A 16,400-nucleotide genomic window follows, 5' to 3' on the forward strand; every position below is an offset into this window, starting at 1 on the left:
CAAGATAGCATAGGAGGACTCCGCACCTCAGCTCAGGGATGCCTCTTTGCAGAGCAGTGTGGAGGATGGGATGAGGGTAGGGGCAATGCCTTGGTCCTGTCTGCCTTAAGTGCACCGCTGGGGGTAGCACAGTGTTGGCTAATACAACTCCTCAGAGCCACCGTCTAGCCCGCTGTAACTTTCTAATGGCAGCAAGACGCTGATGACCCTAGGGCTCTGGCCCCTTGCTGAGGAGCCCTCTCATTGCTACTCTTTTCAGGCACTATGCAGCCACCTGCGACAATGGCCAGGCACACAGCTGCCTCCTCAGAGTATGTCTACACTGCAACATAAGCCCATGCTTGATTCCAGGCTCAAGCCTAACCCCCCTTCTGTCTACACTGCAATTACACTCACCCAGAACTCGAACCCAAGGTCCCAGAACCCTGCAGGGCTGAGGCTCCGAGCTCAAGGTAAGCCATGATGCAGGGTCCAAGCCTTATTGCTTTGCACTGTAGATGCAGCCGCACCTGACTCAGGCCCCAGCAGTCAGTCAGAAGTATCCCAAAATTCCATGGGACAAGTTTCTTAGTCCTCTTTATCCCAACAATATTCAATCCACTCTATTTAAAACAGATGCCACCCTTCGCCTCCCACCCACCCACCCACACCCCCCTTTGCAAACAGCAGCAGCTCAGGTCAGCATTAACCCAGACGCTTCTGATCACTGATATGCAAGCTCACTGTCAGAGAGTCTCCTTGGTCTGCTGCCCGAACGAACCGAACAAGCCTTTTGCAAAGCAAGCTACTTCCTGGTAATGTGCAGGGCAAGCAGTGAGCTGTTTCTACAGTTCACTGCACACCTAGGGCTAGAGCAGCCATATTCGGGGGAGGAGGCACTAGAGACACTGGGATATGGTTACTTTGACTCACATCTGGGCATTGCAGTATGGACACCAGAGCCTTAGGTTTGAGCACAAGTTGGAAAAGTGTTAAGGTAGGTTAAAATACAATGTAGATGCTTAAGCCCAGGTAGGGTGACCAGACAGCAAGTGTATAGACTTTTTTTTCAGGGCAGGGGAAGGGAATAATAATTGCCTATATAAGACAAAGCCTCTAATACTGAGATCTTTGGTCACCCTAAGACCAGGGCTCCCTAACACAAGTCAGCGCTGACTCAAGTCCCACTAACCCTGCGCTTAAACTGCGGTGCAGACTCACCCAAAGTGGCCACTGACTCGCCCGCCTGGCTTTAAAACCACCCCCACCCCCGCTGCGGGAGATAGTTGGGGGAAGGGGAGCACAGGGGAAACTGCCCCCCCCCCTTCCAGCCCCCACCCGCCCCTGCTCTCTGCCGCGGGCCCCTGGGTGCCCCCCGGCCGCTGCGGGCTGCAACCCCTGGCCAGGCGGCCCCGCTGGGTCACGGCTGCTGGCGGGCAGCGGGCCCGGGCGGGGCGGCCGCTTGAGGGCGGCGTGGCGGGGGCCGGGGAGCTATTTACCCCGCTGGCGCGCGCGGCGCCCGGCACTAGACGGAGCCCGCGCGCCGCAGGGAGCTGTCCGCGCGGTGAGTGGGGAGCGGGGCGGGGCGGTGCCGGGTCCCCTCGAGCCGTCCGGAGCCAGGCGGCGGCGGCGGCTCCCCCAGTGGCGCTGCGCCGCCGCTTCGGGGCAGGCGTCTCCCCCCGCTCGCCGCCGCGCCGCTCGCTGCGCCTCCCGGGATGGCGGGAGCCCGGGTCGCCGCGCGCAGGGCAGGGCACGGGGGGGGGAGCCGCCCGCCGGGGCTGCTGCCGCTGCTGAGCGCGCCCGCGGAGGGGAGACTAAACGCGGGCGGGGGGAAATCAGCCCCTCCCGTCTGTCAGGGGGGTGGACGGAGGAGCGGGCTCTGGGGACTTGTCCGCAGCGGATCTTAAAGGAGGGGGCAGGAAAACTTGATCTTTCCAGTGCTTTACAGTTGTGCATGCTGTTGGTGCCCAATGGGCGCGTGCCCGCAAACGTGTGCTTTGTGGGATCTCCTGGGCTGGGAGGAAAATCGGCTGCAGGCTCTGGGAAGTACAATAGCTACCTCAGCTGCGATTCTGTCAGAAGACAGTTAAAAGTGTGCAGGGGACTAATAAACACAGTGTACCTTTCAGTGGTACCTTAGAATGGTGTGCAGCGCTGCCTTGTACAAGGGAGATCTTCCGTCCCCCTCTCCCACCCCATAAAGTACAGGCCTTAGAAAGGCAAAATCTGAAAAGTGAGTTTAGCCTTAGGTATAATAGCGGGCAGTCCCCTTAGATCTAGCTTTGGACTACTATTTTTGATATGTTTCAGAGTAGCAGCCGTGTTAGTCTGTATTCCCAAAAAGAAAAGGAGAACTTGTGGCACCTTAGAGACTAACCAATTTATTTGAGCATGAGCTTTCGTGAGCTCCGATGAAGTGAGCATGATCCGATGAAGTGAGCTGTAGCTCATGAAAGCTCATGCTCAAATAAATTGGTTAGTCTCTAAGGTGCCACAAGTATTCCTTTTCTTTTTGCGAATACAGACTAACACGGCTGTTACTCTGAAAACAGCTCACTTCTGTAGCTCAGGAAAGCTCATGCTCAAATAAATTGGTTAGTCTCTAAGGTGCCACAAGTACTCCTTTATTTTTGATATAGATCCTCTGCCTGTCATTACAACATTGGTAACAAAATCCGCATAAACCTTGGAGGGTTGAAAATTATTCACAAAAAACTGTTGTAGTATTTAACGGCCACTGCAACAGATAGAAGAAAGAGGAGACTCAATACTGCACTTTTCTTATATATGTTGTCACTGTTTAGGTCTTGATGGTTTTAAAAAAGTATTGTTAGTACTCCTTTTTATAATGTCACAATATCTCATAGCTTGCTATACTGAGCTTTTTAACTGGATTTAAAAGGACAGAGACAAGTGATTTTTTCTTAGTTCATAATTCCCATTAAAATAATGCACAGGTTTTTACAGTAAGGGTAATTAACTATTGGAATAATTTACCTAGGGACTGGGTGGATTCTTGATCACTGAGTCTTTAAATCTTGATGGGATATTTTTTAAAAAAACATATGCTATCATTCAAACAGAAATTATCTGCTGGGTGCAGTAATTGCTGGGTAAGATAGGGCTTGTCTTATGCAGGTCAAATTAGAAGATCATGATATTATGATGATCCTTTCTGGCCTTGTCATCTATGGGGGGAAAAAAACTTATTTGCTGCTTTGTTCCACTTGACAAACATTATTTTTCATCACATCTTGAGTGATGCTGGAGAGGATGAGATTTCACCCATTTGTTCAAAGTAACTACAAAAATCCAAGATAGTTTTATCACAAACTAACTACATAGAACTGGCTTTTTACATACAGCAACTTCAGAAGTGAAATGTACCAAATTTATAACAGGTCCCTAGAATTAAGAGCCTAAAATTTAAAGACACAATAGATATGTACAGTAGAGAACAATGTAAAGGAAACAAAATGATGTGCTGTCATAATAAAATTGTAAGATTGTAATTCTATGCTGCTTAGGAGCATTGGTGCACTTTACCATAATATAAAACACTGGGTGTGATTTTTAAATCTAGGGCTCCTGGGTACCATGAAAATACAAATAGTAATATCAATGGAAAATTTGCAGTGTTTGAACAAATCATTATCTCCTGTGCTTTGAAACTGTGATTCACATTTTCTCTTGGGAGAAGGAAACTTTTTTAGCAGTCTATCTTCTGAGGTTAATGCAGTCTGAGTGTTTTGGTGGTTTTCACTCCATTTAAACAAACTACTCCTTTTAAACAAACTACTACGAAAACAATCTATTTTTTGGCAGAAATGTGAACAATTACACAAAATGTGTGTATACAAAAGCCCACATATGTATATAAAATGATATTACAGCCAATGGAAAATGCAGTGTTAAAACAAAGTGAATAGGAGACTTGTGGGATCTTGCTCCTCTGGCCTAAGCAGTCTTTAACAGCTGGCACTATTCCATGACTCCCTAGGAAAATACAATAAATATATCTAGCGATAAAATGCATTTTTGCATAAAAGAATTGTGACCTATTAACTAACTAGATCCTTAGGGTACAAGCTAATTCTTTTTTTTTTTAACCCTAATATCTCTGAAGTTTCAATGCAGCATTTTTGTTTTATCTTTTTAATCAGAAAAATTATCCTTCGTATCTGAAAAATCATGTGCAAGTTAAACAGCATCTTGGAGACCCTTGAATTCCTGATTTTATTAGGATATTACTACTTTGAGGCTTTCGTTCTGTTAATTTGTCCTCCATGTAAAAAGAATGTTGCTGGTGAAATAGTGCTTATTACAGGAGCTGCAAATGGGATTGGAAGGCAGATTGCCTTAAATTTTGCTCGTCTTGGGGCTACCCTGGTTTTCTGGGACATTGATGAAGAAGGTAACAAAGAGACGACTAAACTGGCCAAAGAAAATGGAGCCAAAGGAGTTTATGCCTACAGGTGTGACTGCAGCAATAGGGAAGAAGTCTACAGAGTGGCAGATCAGGTAATATTTTACGTTGTTTTTGTTTCCAGTATAATATTGTATCTGATTAAAAGATATCTCTTTCAAATAATTAGTTTTAGAAGCAGTAATGTTTGATAAAGAGGACTTACCACTTATGTCCATTTATTGCAATTTAACAAAAAAATTGAAGGTATTTTAAATGGAGCTTAATCTATTTTTTGTAATAAAATAATTGGGTTTGATCTAATGTACTGTGGAGACTGAAATACTGTGAGTTTTCCCTCTAAAGGAAATTAGTTGCTTCAGATCAAAACCATGGTAAAGCATATGATAGTAGTTGACTTCACATGTTCATTGCTGAGACTCAAAATTTGCAAATGTTACTGAGAAACAGTAAAACAGAGTAAAGAGATTTTTCTGCTATTTGTCCATGTGATCAGTGAATTATAGTTAAATAAGGATGTCTTGGGATCTAACCATTTCAAAAAAGCAACTAGGAGGGTCTCATCCTAGTTTTCCTGATGTACAGTTTGACTTATTCTTCACTCAGCCTAAGCTGGAAAATAAGACATAATAGAACCTCACTACAAACTTAACTTTTGCTGCTCTGCTGCCCTATCTTAAGTAAACTAAAGCTTTATCTACACTACACAGTTTTGTCGACAAAAGTCAGGTTTCATTGACAAAACAGTGGAGGTGTACACACTGCAATGTTCCTTCTTCCAATGTAACTCTCCTGCTTTGCCAACAAAATAAAACTACCTCGATGAGAGGCGTAGAGCTTTCTGTGGCTAAGTTATATTGAGAGGGCTCCTTGGTTATGTCACTGTAAATGGCCTCCAGGAGGTGTCCCACAATGCCCATCCTGAAACTCTGGTCCAGAGTTTGAACTCGGCTGCCCTGCACCCAGGTATACAGGTTTCTGCCCTGCCCCTTTCAAAGTCCCAGGAATTTTTGAAATTCCACTTCCTGTTTGCTCAGTGTGGAGAGCTCACATTGCATCTGCCCAGCTGACCATGAGAGCTCCATGCAGTAAATGCTCTCACTCTTGGACCACATCTGAGTTGTTGGATCTGCTGGCACTGTGGGAAGAGGAGGCTGTGCAGTGCCAGCTCCACTCTAGCCATAGGAACTTCGGTACCTACAATCAGATTTCTCATGGCTTGTTGGATAAGGGCTATGCAGCAGTGCTGTGCGAAGATAAAGGAGCTGAGGCAGGTGTACCAGAAGGCCAGGGAGGCAAACCATCACTCTGATGCTGCACCAAAGACCTGCCACTTCTATAAGGAGCTGGATGCTATCCCTGGTGGCGACCACACCTCCACCACCAAGAGCCCCATGGATACTTAGGATGGGCTGGAGGCAGTGGACAGTGGACTCAACCCCAAGGATGAAGTTGTGGATGAGGAGGTTGAGTTGGAGGACAACGTGGAGAACACGACAGGGTCGTCCAGTGGCATGGCAAGTCAGGACCTCTTTTCCATTCCAGAGGGATCTAGCCAGTCCCAGCAGTCCATCTCTGGCGTGCATGATGCAGGAGAGGAGAGCCCTGGTAAGTGATGTTTTTGAGTTGATGCTGCTCAGTTATGTGTGGTAGAGCTGTCCTTTGCTCTGTATAATCTAGAAGTGGGTGAAAGGATAGAAACATACAAGACTAGCTGTGTTTGAGTGTGCTCCACATTCCCCTGTGCAGCTAAGCAGCGTGGCGGAACAATGTGTTAATGCACACTGAGATTTCACAGGAATCTTCCAGAGAGATCTCTTGGAAACTTTCCTGGAGGCACTTGACAATCCTCTGCCGAAGGTTCCTTGGCAGAACTGCTTTGTTCCTTCCCCCATTGTAGGAAATTTTCCTACGCCAATCGGCAATCTCTTGTGCAGGTACCAAAGTGGCACGCAGGCAAGCAGCGTAGGGCCTGGGTCTGAAGTTGCTCTCATGCGGAATTTACAATATTGTCCCTAATTGCATGCACTGATCCCCTTAAAAAAACATGTAGACCCTTTGCTTCATCTTGAATGCCCAACTCCCACCCAGGCCGAACTCACCATGTGTAAGGTGTTTGCCAAGATGTGTGCTTGCCAAGGGACAGTGGGAAAGTGATTCGTATGTTAAGAGGTGTATTTTACTGTAATGATTCAATGTTGTGCATGAACTAACCGTCATGCTTCTGTATATTGTTTCTTGTGCTTCTGCAGATGTGGACTTCAGGGGAACCCACTGTACACTGGCAGAGTTCACCTCTGCCAGATAAGGAAGCAACCAAGGCGGAGCAAGGAGGACATGTTCCAAGAAGTGCTCCAATCCTCAGAGGCCGAAAAAGGAGAATGCAGGGAGTAGAGAGAGACCCTGAAGGAAAAATTTAAAATAGAAAGGCAGGACAGAAAGGAGAGTGAGGAGCGCATCATAAAGGGCCAGGAGTGGATGATAAAAGTGATAGAGGATCAAACAGAGAAGTCCCTAATCAAGCTCCAGGCCAAACACATGTGTGCTCACCCCACCTGCAGCCAATACAGAACTGCTTCCCATGCTCTCCAAACTCCTCCCACATATTCTTTGCAACTTCCCGGAACGTCTCGGTACCCCATTCACTCCACCCCTTCGGACAGCTTCCAAAGTGACAGCGGACTTACACACAGCTATGAGAGCCTACACTGCCCTGAATTGTCATCTCCCTTCCAACCAAGCCTTTTGTGTGTGGTGTTAATTGGTATTTAATAAAAACAAACTCTCTGAAAGATAACCAATCTTTGTCTTCTACACGTGTGGTTGCTAGTGGTCGTAATACATAGTGGCTGTTTGATCATTTGCTGACTACAAATCCCAGTTAGGAATCATCACAATTTCATGCAAGGCTGCAAGTTAACAGAGCATGGCAGAGTGCTGTATAGAAAGACACATTACTGGTGTTCATTATCAAAATGACAGGTTTCAGAGTAGCAGCCGTGTTAGTCTGTATTCGCAAAAAGAAAAGGAGTACTTGTGGCACCTTATCAAAATGTTGCCTCCAATACCAGCCTGATTTGAATAGCCCCGATTGTGCCCTTCTGGTAGCCCTGGTATCTGGCTGCTCAATTCAGCAGCAAGGCAATCCACCTCTGCGCTCCACCCCTGGGGGAACTTTTCACCCTTAGCCTCACAACTATTATGGAGCATGCAGAAGGTTGCTATGACCATAGAAATGTTTTCCTCATTTAGCCCTAACCTGCCATAAAGGCAGCGGCAGCGCACTTTTAATCTGCCAAAGGCACGTTCCACAGTCATTCTGCACCTGTTCAGCCTATTGTTGAAGTGCTCCTTGCTGCTGTCCAGTTTTCCTGTGTAAGGCTTCATGAGCCATGGAAGTAAGGGGTACGTTGGGTCTCCTGGGATCACTATGTCCTTTCAGCATCTCCCACTGGAATCTTCTGGTCTGGAAAGAAAGTCCCTGCTTGGAGCTTTCTGTACAGGCCAGTGTTCTTGAAGATTCTTGCGTCATGCTCCTTCTCGGACCACCCCGCGTTAATGTCAGTGAAACGCCAATGGTGATCCACAATTGCCTGCCACACCATAGACAAGTACCCCTTTCTATTGATGTATTCTGTTGCAAGATGGTCCAGGGCTGGAATTGGAATGTGTGTGCCATCTATCGCCCCTTCGCAGTTAGGGAATCCCATTGCCGCAAAGCCATCCACTATTTCACGCACATTGCCAAGAGTTGCAGTCATTCATAGCCAGATGCAATTAATGGCCCCACACATTTACGTTAACACAGCCCCAACGGTCGACTTCCTGACTCCAAACTGATTTGTGACTGACCAGTAGTAGTCTGGAGTTGCCAGCTTCCACAAAATGATCGTCATGCACTTCTCTAGCAAGAGGGCAGCTCTCGTTTTGGTGTCCTTGCACCGCAGTGCTGGGGCAAGCTCCACATTCAGTTCCTGGAAGGTGGCTTTCCGCATCCAAAAGTTCTGCAGCCACTACTCGTTATCCCAGACATGCACAATGATGCAGTCCCACCACTCAGTGCTTGTTTCCCGAGCCCAGAAGCGACGGTCCACCATGTTCTGCTGCTCCGTGAATGCCAGAAGTAATCTGGTGTTTCTTTCCATGGCACACAGCAAGTCAGGCAACTCTGATTCCTGTTCAGAGTGGGAGCTCCTGATATACTGCATGACCATCCACAGTGTGTTCATAACAGTGATCACAATAGTAGAGAGCAGTGCGGGGTTCATCCTTTCAGACCGAGAAATGCCATGAAACGCAGTCGGCTCCATTCGTCTCACATCAAGTTGGTTGATACACAACTACTCTCAACCATGCACATCGTAACTGGGACAATTTGACCAGCCCCAGTACCATGGCTTACTGTGTTAAGTAACATCCTCCTCCTCGCATCCATTGTGAGGATGCTAAATACAGAAAGGCTTGGGTTTGCACTGATCTTCACAACCAATCACTTTACGCAGACCTCTTCAACCTCCCAAGAGTGTGCATATTGTTGAGACACCTGTTGTGGGCCTACTTGACACTACTTTCTCTGTGATGTCAATGTGGAATGAAGAATGGTCTGCCATTGATGTCAGAAACCAGTCTCTTACAACTGACTTAACTATGTGTGTATCTGGCTTTGATTTGCCATTCTGCTCATGGGGCCTTCTGAACCAATTTTCAATAAGCCAGGGTCAATGTGCAGCCAGCCTTCACACCTGAGGCCAATGAGAGGATCCCACATGTGGCTGTGTCTAAAGACAGACAACGTCACACATCACTGATGACTGGATTTGATGGTGGTCTGACGGTTCTGCACTTCACTGATGAGGGCTGCTGCAAATTGGTTTGGCAAGCTCCACGTACAATAAGAAGATCCTTGGAATAAAATGAAATAATCAATTAATCAGAGGATTTAACTAAGTACAAATAAAAACTTTCTAGAATTTCTAAGGATTGATTAAGAATGTGGCTGTCTATTTGGTTATAAATCCCAACTAAAGAATTTTACCAACTTTAGTCAAATTTACAACTTGGTACCTGTTGGAATCTTAATACTGAAACTAATTTTTTATTTGTCTGAACCACATCCTCAAAGCCAATTGTAAAGATTTCTTTTTAGAATTCTGTTGCTATGGGGTGGCTAACGCTTTCCTCCTTCCACGCCCCAAAAGAGACATTATAGTACAGACTTTAACAGAACACTCTTCATAAGCAGAAGTTTGAGAACACTCGCTTACCAGAAATTACAGAATACAATTTCAAGCCAATGTAAGCCAGGACATTAAAACACAGAACACACTTCAATGAATGGTTTTATGAGACAACTTTTAGGGCTGTTTAGACCTGAAGAACTTACTTTCTGGTGTCGTCTCTGTTTAGACTTTTGGGGTATTTATACACCAGGTGCATGCACGCAGCCACACTTTCACACTCTAAAATGAAAGAATGTTTAAAAAAAAAAAAGCTGGGATCTCTACCAGCTAATAAATGCAAAAGACAAAAACAGGAAAAAAGGAAAACTAAGATACTTAAGATAACAAAGGTGTTGTGAGCTCTTAAACCTTTGTAGTCTTCTGGACTTTCATAGAGTATGCAGCATTGTTGTAGCCATGTTGGTCCCAGGATATGAGAGCGACGAGGTGGGTAAGATCATGTCTTTTAATGGACCAACTTCTGTTGGTGGAAAAGACAAGCTTTTGAACTGCACAAGGCTCTTTTTCTGGTGAAGATCTCTGTGCAGCTCAAAAGCTTGTCTCTTCCACCCACAGACGTTGGTCCATTTAAAAACACTACCTCATCCACTCTGTCTCTCTCATAGAGTATGCCGTCAAGGAACCAGATGATGATGTTACTGGCACAGCGCTTCTTGCTAGCAAACCTTCTTGTAGCGAGACTGGTCAAAGGCTGGCATGGCCTGTTCGTTGATGTCTTGACTTCTTCTCCCCAAGGTGGCTGGGTCTTGAGGATTCAGGAACATCAGTCTTCCCTCAGGTGGCTTGTTGACCCAAAAGGTAAAGGCTTCTCAGCCTTACCCTTGATTCTTATGATTTGCAAACTTTGCTTACTTTGCCTTGCAATGCCTGTCTCTAAGGCTGTCATAAACATAGAGTGTGAGACCTACCTTAGAGCCATGAAACTTGGTTCAATCAGGTTTAAATTAGGTTAGCCTGAGCTAGCATCTATATTGGGGAAAGACTAGTTAGACTGTGTCCTTCCCCCATGCTTCCCCCATGCTTCCCCCACTCCTCCAAAAAAACCCAGAACACAAGACTACTTTTGAGGAAGCTGATATGGTCTTATTTAGGTGAAAAGGTCTTATGATGATATGGAATCACCAGGTTATGAAAAGTTCAACAAAAGTCCTATAAAATTAGCTGATTGTTGCTACAATCTATTTCAATCAGTCACTTAACATTCATCCTTCACAAAATTAAAAATAAGGTTAAACAACTAAGGATCAGTGGCGTCATTCTTCTTGCAAACAAGACAATTTACAGTAATCTTTCTATTTTGAAACTGGGCTGTACGTCAGACAACTTATCTTCTGGAATCTTCATCTTGAAGTTACTTTAAAACCTATCAAGATCAACCATTTAAGAATACAATTTAAAAACTAATATAAAGTCTGAATTTCCATATACTCTATTTCTCTTGAGAAAGCATATACAAAAGTGGCAATTAAGCTGGTATACGCAATCTTAACATTCGCATTTTCTAACTGACTCCTGAATGTAGTGAGTGGAGTTGAGTGAATAATGTATTTTTTGGTTTGCTGGCAATTCTGAAAAAAAAATGTTTTTGTCAAATGACACTTTTCAGCAAATCAAAACATTAAAAAGAGTTGACATATTTGGGTAATGTCACATTGAAATGTTTTGTTTCATTTTGACCCAAAAAATCCATTATGATTTGCAGGCATTTTGACAAAAGCAAAGTATTCAAAGCTGGATGAGGAGGTGATAGTGGTGTCTCCCTTTATAAGTTTTAGACCTGTGGTTAAAGCACTCACACGGAAGACCTGTGTTTGTTTCCCTGCTTCTGATGTGGAGAAGAGATTTGAACTTGGGTTTCCAGCACTACAGGAGAGTGCCTAGCCACTGGACTTTTCTGGTGTGGGGCTTTCTCAGTCTCTTCTGTTGAAGCTTTTCCACTTTTCCACTAAATAGTCATTGAGCAAGGACTTCAATTTGGGTCTCCCATATCCTACATAAGTGCCGTAACTACCATGCTATAGAGTCATTCTCAGTCTCATTCCCTGGCCCAAACACTTTTATATGACTATGAATGACACTCGATACTGTGAATGACAATGGATAGTCATTGGGCCAGGGAAAGTGAGTGAGTATGACTCTATAGCCTGGTACTTAGGACAGTCACCTAAGATGTGGGAGACCCAAGTTGAAGTCAGTGCTCCATGACTATTTAATTATTGATACTAAGGGCTTTCCTTCAAGTGCAGCTGCACCACTGTAGCACTTTAGTGGAGATGCTACTACACTGACAAGAGAGCTACTCCTGCCAGAATAGTTAATCCCCCTCCCTGAGAGGCAGTAGTAGGGTGACCAGATGTCCGATTTTATAGGGACAGTCCCGATTTTTGGGTCTTTTTTTTATATAGGCTCCTATTACCCCCCATACCCTGTCCCGATTTTTCACATTTGCTGTCTGGTCACCCTAGGCAGTAGGTATGTCAAGGGGAGAAGCACTCCTATCAATATAGCACTGTCTACATAGGGGGTTAGGTCAGTATAACATTTCTCAAAGGTGTGGATTTTTCAGACCCCTGAGCGACATAGTTATATAGGTCTGTAGTCTAGACGTGGCCAAAGTGGAACAGCTTCAACAGGTGAGATTAAGAAAGCCCCATCGCCCAATGATTATGCAATGTGGGAGACCCAAGTGCAGATCCCTTCAACACATCACGCAGGGTGTGGAATTGCAGCCAGATTTCCCACATCCTAGGTGAGTGGCCTAACTGCTAGGCTAAAGCTTATAAGGGAAACACCTCCTTTTCTAGCTAATTTGTCCATGCTTTGCTTTTGTCAAAATGCTGAAAAATCAAAAGCATTTTTTCCAGGTCAAAACTAAACATTTTGTTTCAACATTATCAAAACATTGAGACTCTTTCAGCTCAGTTGAAACTATTTGGTGAACTTGACACACATTTGGAAATAGTTTGGGTCCACCCAAAACTGCATTTTTTTATGAATAAACTACTCATCTGAAAAATTTCATCCAATGCTAGTAACGATGTTGTTTGTTTTGTCGTTTTTTAAAATGGAATATAAGAATAATCATATGCGCATAGTACACATTACCAGGTAAACTAATATACTGAAATTATTCCAGGTCCATATGAAATTTCCAACACATTGACTCTACCAGCTAAACATTACGGGATCAAGCACCTTGAATATTCTGCGTTCCTATGAGTATGGATTATTCTTAAAAGCACAGACTTAGGGCTTGTCTACATGTGCAACAATGTGTGCTAAAGGGGTGTAATTTCTAAAGTGTACTAACATGTTATGCACTAACTGGCCCATGTAGACCCTGCTGAAACAAATTATACATTCCCTACTGCACATTAATGTAGTGCTTAGTTCTCACCAGCAGGGTTTACATGGGCCAGTTAGTGTGCAACACTTTAGAAATCACACCCTTAAACTACAGGCAGAAATCTGTTCCTTGAAGAGTTTTTTCATACTCAAGTGTTAGAAGTTGGTTGATAAAATATCCTCAATTCCATTAACTCCTTTCTAGGCATGTACACTAATTGAAAAGTCATGTGTGAATCTGACAGTAATCCTCTGAGAGTGTAAACTCTTCAAGACAAGGGGACTGTCTTTCTCCGTGTTTGTAAAACACCTATCAAATGTGGTCTGCTTCCACAGTATTGGTAATAAATAATAATGGCAAATATTCAGGAAGTACATAGAACAGATCACTATATGTTTTTATAAACATAAAGCATGAATATCATATAATAGCTTGGTTTTCCCTTCTTTCCTTTCAGGTTAGAAAAGAAGTTGGGGATGTTAATATCCTAATCAATGATGCAGGCATAGCAAATGTGAAGACGTTTCTTGACCTTCCAGATGCTGATATGGAGAAAACTATAAGGGTGAACATCATGGCCCAGTTCTGGGTAATATATTTTTTCCATGGATAACTGTGAAAGGGCGCTAGCACCCAACTTCTTCAGAAGTGAGCAAAATGTGTTCAACTTAGGTTGTCTAGTATTCAGAAATTCCCGTTAGAAATGGAGCAATATTTGGTTTTGGTTCAACTTGTGACAAATGCCAGGCTGAAAAAGTACTAGCTTGCAAGCTCTGCTCCTCTATGAGGTATGAATTGACTAGGAACAGGCACCCAAACTGTCCTCACAAAAAATGATGTGCACTGACGTTAAAAGCAAAATCTGACAGTGCTCTTTGGTGTACATCTAAAGGCTTTGTATTGCTAAGTCAAGAAACAGAATCTCTCTATAATAGCTGTGACTGCAGTTAGTGATGATAGAATTCTATTTTTTTTTTTGGTCTCTTTTCCTATTCTCACCTTTCATAAAACACAAGCCGTGATATATTTAAACTACACTTCCTACACCAGTATGCAGGACTGCACATCTGTAACTGGTATTTTCCTTTGCTTTCCATAGATTTCAAATAAAATTCTGGGGTATTTATTTTCTGGTACCATCTGTCCTCAACAGCCAGTATTTGTACAGATCATTTATTCTTAGGGTCTGAAAGCACTTTTCAATGGTTAATAGAGAATTGTCCCATTTTAGAGATTTGTGAAGTCAGAGAAAGGCACAAAGTGGTAAAGTCAGCTTTTGAAAAGTGTCGTCTAACTCTGGTGCATATTTTTAGAACTCTGGACATGACTTGCAAAACAGCTCAGCAGCCAGTAATTCCCACTGTGACATTTATGGCTGGATTGTTATCCATTGTGCTGAAAGATTTTTTTAAAATCTGGCCACTTATTTTGGTGTTTGAATGGGAGCTGATCTGTTTTGAAAATCTGACCCCTAATGCCTGATCTTCTGAGTTGCTGAGTGCTCACAATTTCCATTGACTTCAGCTGGAGTTTCTGAGTTTTCCAGAATCAGGCCATAGTGTGTCAAGCTGAGCACCCAAAAACTGAGGCACACATAATGAAACAGAATTGAACAAGTTAGCCTGAAGTGACTTGACTTTTGTTGGACAGGAAATCATTAGCCACAATTGACCCCATACAGTCTTGTAGCTGTAGTCATCCCATTTTTTAAAAAAAAAGACTGAAAACATAAGTGGCTTAACTGTGAACAAGGATGATGAGCTTGGGCTAAGACACTGGACTGAGACTTCGGACAGTCTGGGTTAAATTCCTGGCTCTTTTACAGATGTCCTGTGTGAAATATTTAATGATAGTTTAATGTTCAATGCTTAATGAAAGTTAGCATTACTAAGAGATGTTTGAAGCAGCATTCTGTCTTGTAGGCAACAGGTTATTAGGGTACAGTCATTCACTTGCCCTAGGATCTGCCCCACTTCTCAGAGTTACATTCCCCCTGTCATAATTAATTCATGGTCACAAAGATGTGTGGGAATGAGTGGATATGTGAATGCTGAATAGCTATTAATTATATTTAAACAAATAGGACACATGTCTTGGTCATAAGCAGAAGTTTGCCTACCAGTTCCTTATCACATGGCACCTTCTTGCATCTTGTCTTTGAGAATATCTCTTTGTGATTATCAACAAATTGGTGCAAGACACATACATACCGAACTGGCGTCTTCTAGATGACTTCAAGATCAAGGTGCCAAGTCACTGATGCACAATGAACTACAGCCGACATGCTGGAACCCCTAATTGGACAAGAGTGTCCCTAGGGCTGAGTAGAGGAGTCACTGATCCAAAAGATGCTAACCATGCAGAAAGAAGGGAGAGGCTCTCTCACATCAACCCAACACCCAAAGTTGTATCATGCTTTGTTCCCTGGACCAGACATCCAAAGAAGAAGAGGTGAAAGACTCTGACCGCCAGCTAAGCCAAGCCTGAAATCTACAGCTAAGAAATATGAGACCAAACTTTCCTCACCACATGCAAAAGAACTCCAGGTTACATAGTTCCAAACTAAGACCACTCTTATGAGCTAAAGACTTTGAGAAGAAGGTATGAAAATCCTTCTGTAGAGCAATTCAAGGACACTCAAATCGCTCCAATGCACGCACACACGCACATGTGTGTCGCAACTGCCTCTCAAAGTAGACACTAAACCCCTAAGTGTTATCTAAACATAAGGAGATCCTGGGTCATGGCAGTTTTAGGATGACACTGGTTTAAGTATGGGTCTCTAGAAAACTTTCTATATCTGTGTATGACTGCCAGAAAAATGCAGGTATTGTGTTCAAGTGGGGAGAGGAAATAGAGTAAATGAACAGACGCTTGATGTGATTTCTGTGAACACGAAGCTAAGCAGGAGAAAGCAACCAGAGAGAGAAGGCACTAAAAAATCATTTTAAGAGCTGTACTTCCTCAAAATCAAGGCAAGAAATAGCCTCTGCCTTTAACGGACCCTTCGCTAAAGGGTTTAAATAAAAGGGAATAGCTTCTCCCATTAACCTTCCTGCTAAATCTTAACAGAATTGTTTTCCTTAACTTGTTCACTGGCAAAGCAGATAAATTGAACCATTGAATTACTGATTATGTTTTAATTATACCCTTAATTTGACTGTTGCATTATACCATAGTAAGTTAAGTTAGGAAAACTTTAACTTAAATTAGCTTGTGTTGCTTAAATTCATATTTGTTCTATAACTGCTTGCTTAGTCTTTTAATAAATTTATAAAAGGTGCACCAAACTGGTTTATTTCTCACAGCTTCAATCCAGAGTAACCTATATAGAGGTAAAAATAATTAAATGTTATTCCTGAGCCCCTCCTATATTTTAATTACTTAAAATAATACCCTATTTTCCCTA

At 43.4% G+C, this 16,400-nt stretch overlaps 1 protein-coding gene across 2 annotated transcripts in view; it reads left to right on the top strand.

Moving 5' to 3' along the window:
* Window positions 1-879: 879 nt before the first annotated feature.
* The window catches only part of SDR16C5 (short chain dehydrogenase/reductase family 16C member 5), a 33,082-nt gene continuing 17,561 nt past the window's right edge, over window positions 880-16,400 (top strand). The window contains exons 1-3 of one of the 2 annotated variants that reach the window (XM_073329405.1): window positions 880-976; window positions 4,143-4,500; window positions 13,449-13,580. In XM_073329405.1, coding sequence (XP_073185506.1) covers window positions 4,171-4,500; window positions 13,449-13,580 — 462 coding nt within the window. In that variant the 5' untranslated portion in view covers window positions 880-976; window positions 4,143-4,170. Of the gene's footprint in view, window positions 977-1,457; window positions 1,544-4,142; window positions 4,501-13,448; window positions 13,581-16,400 lie in introns of those variants that run through there. The other variant, XM_073329406.1, reaches the window with a different exon arrangement.

This window comes from Lepidochelys kempii, chromosome 2 (assembly GCF_965140285.1).
Source record: "Lepidochelys kempii isolate rLepKem1 chromosome 2, rLepKem1.hap1, whole genome shotgun sequence".
In the NCBI taxonomy this organism is placed as follows: domain Eukaryota; kingdom Metazoa; phylum Chordata; order Testudines; family Cheloniidae; genus Lepidochelys; species Lepidochelys kempii.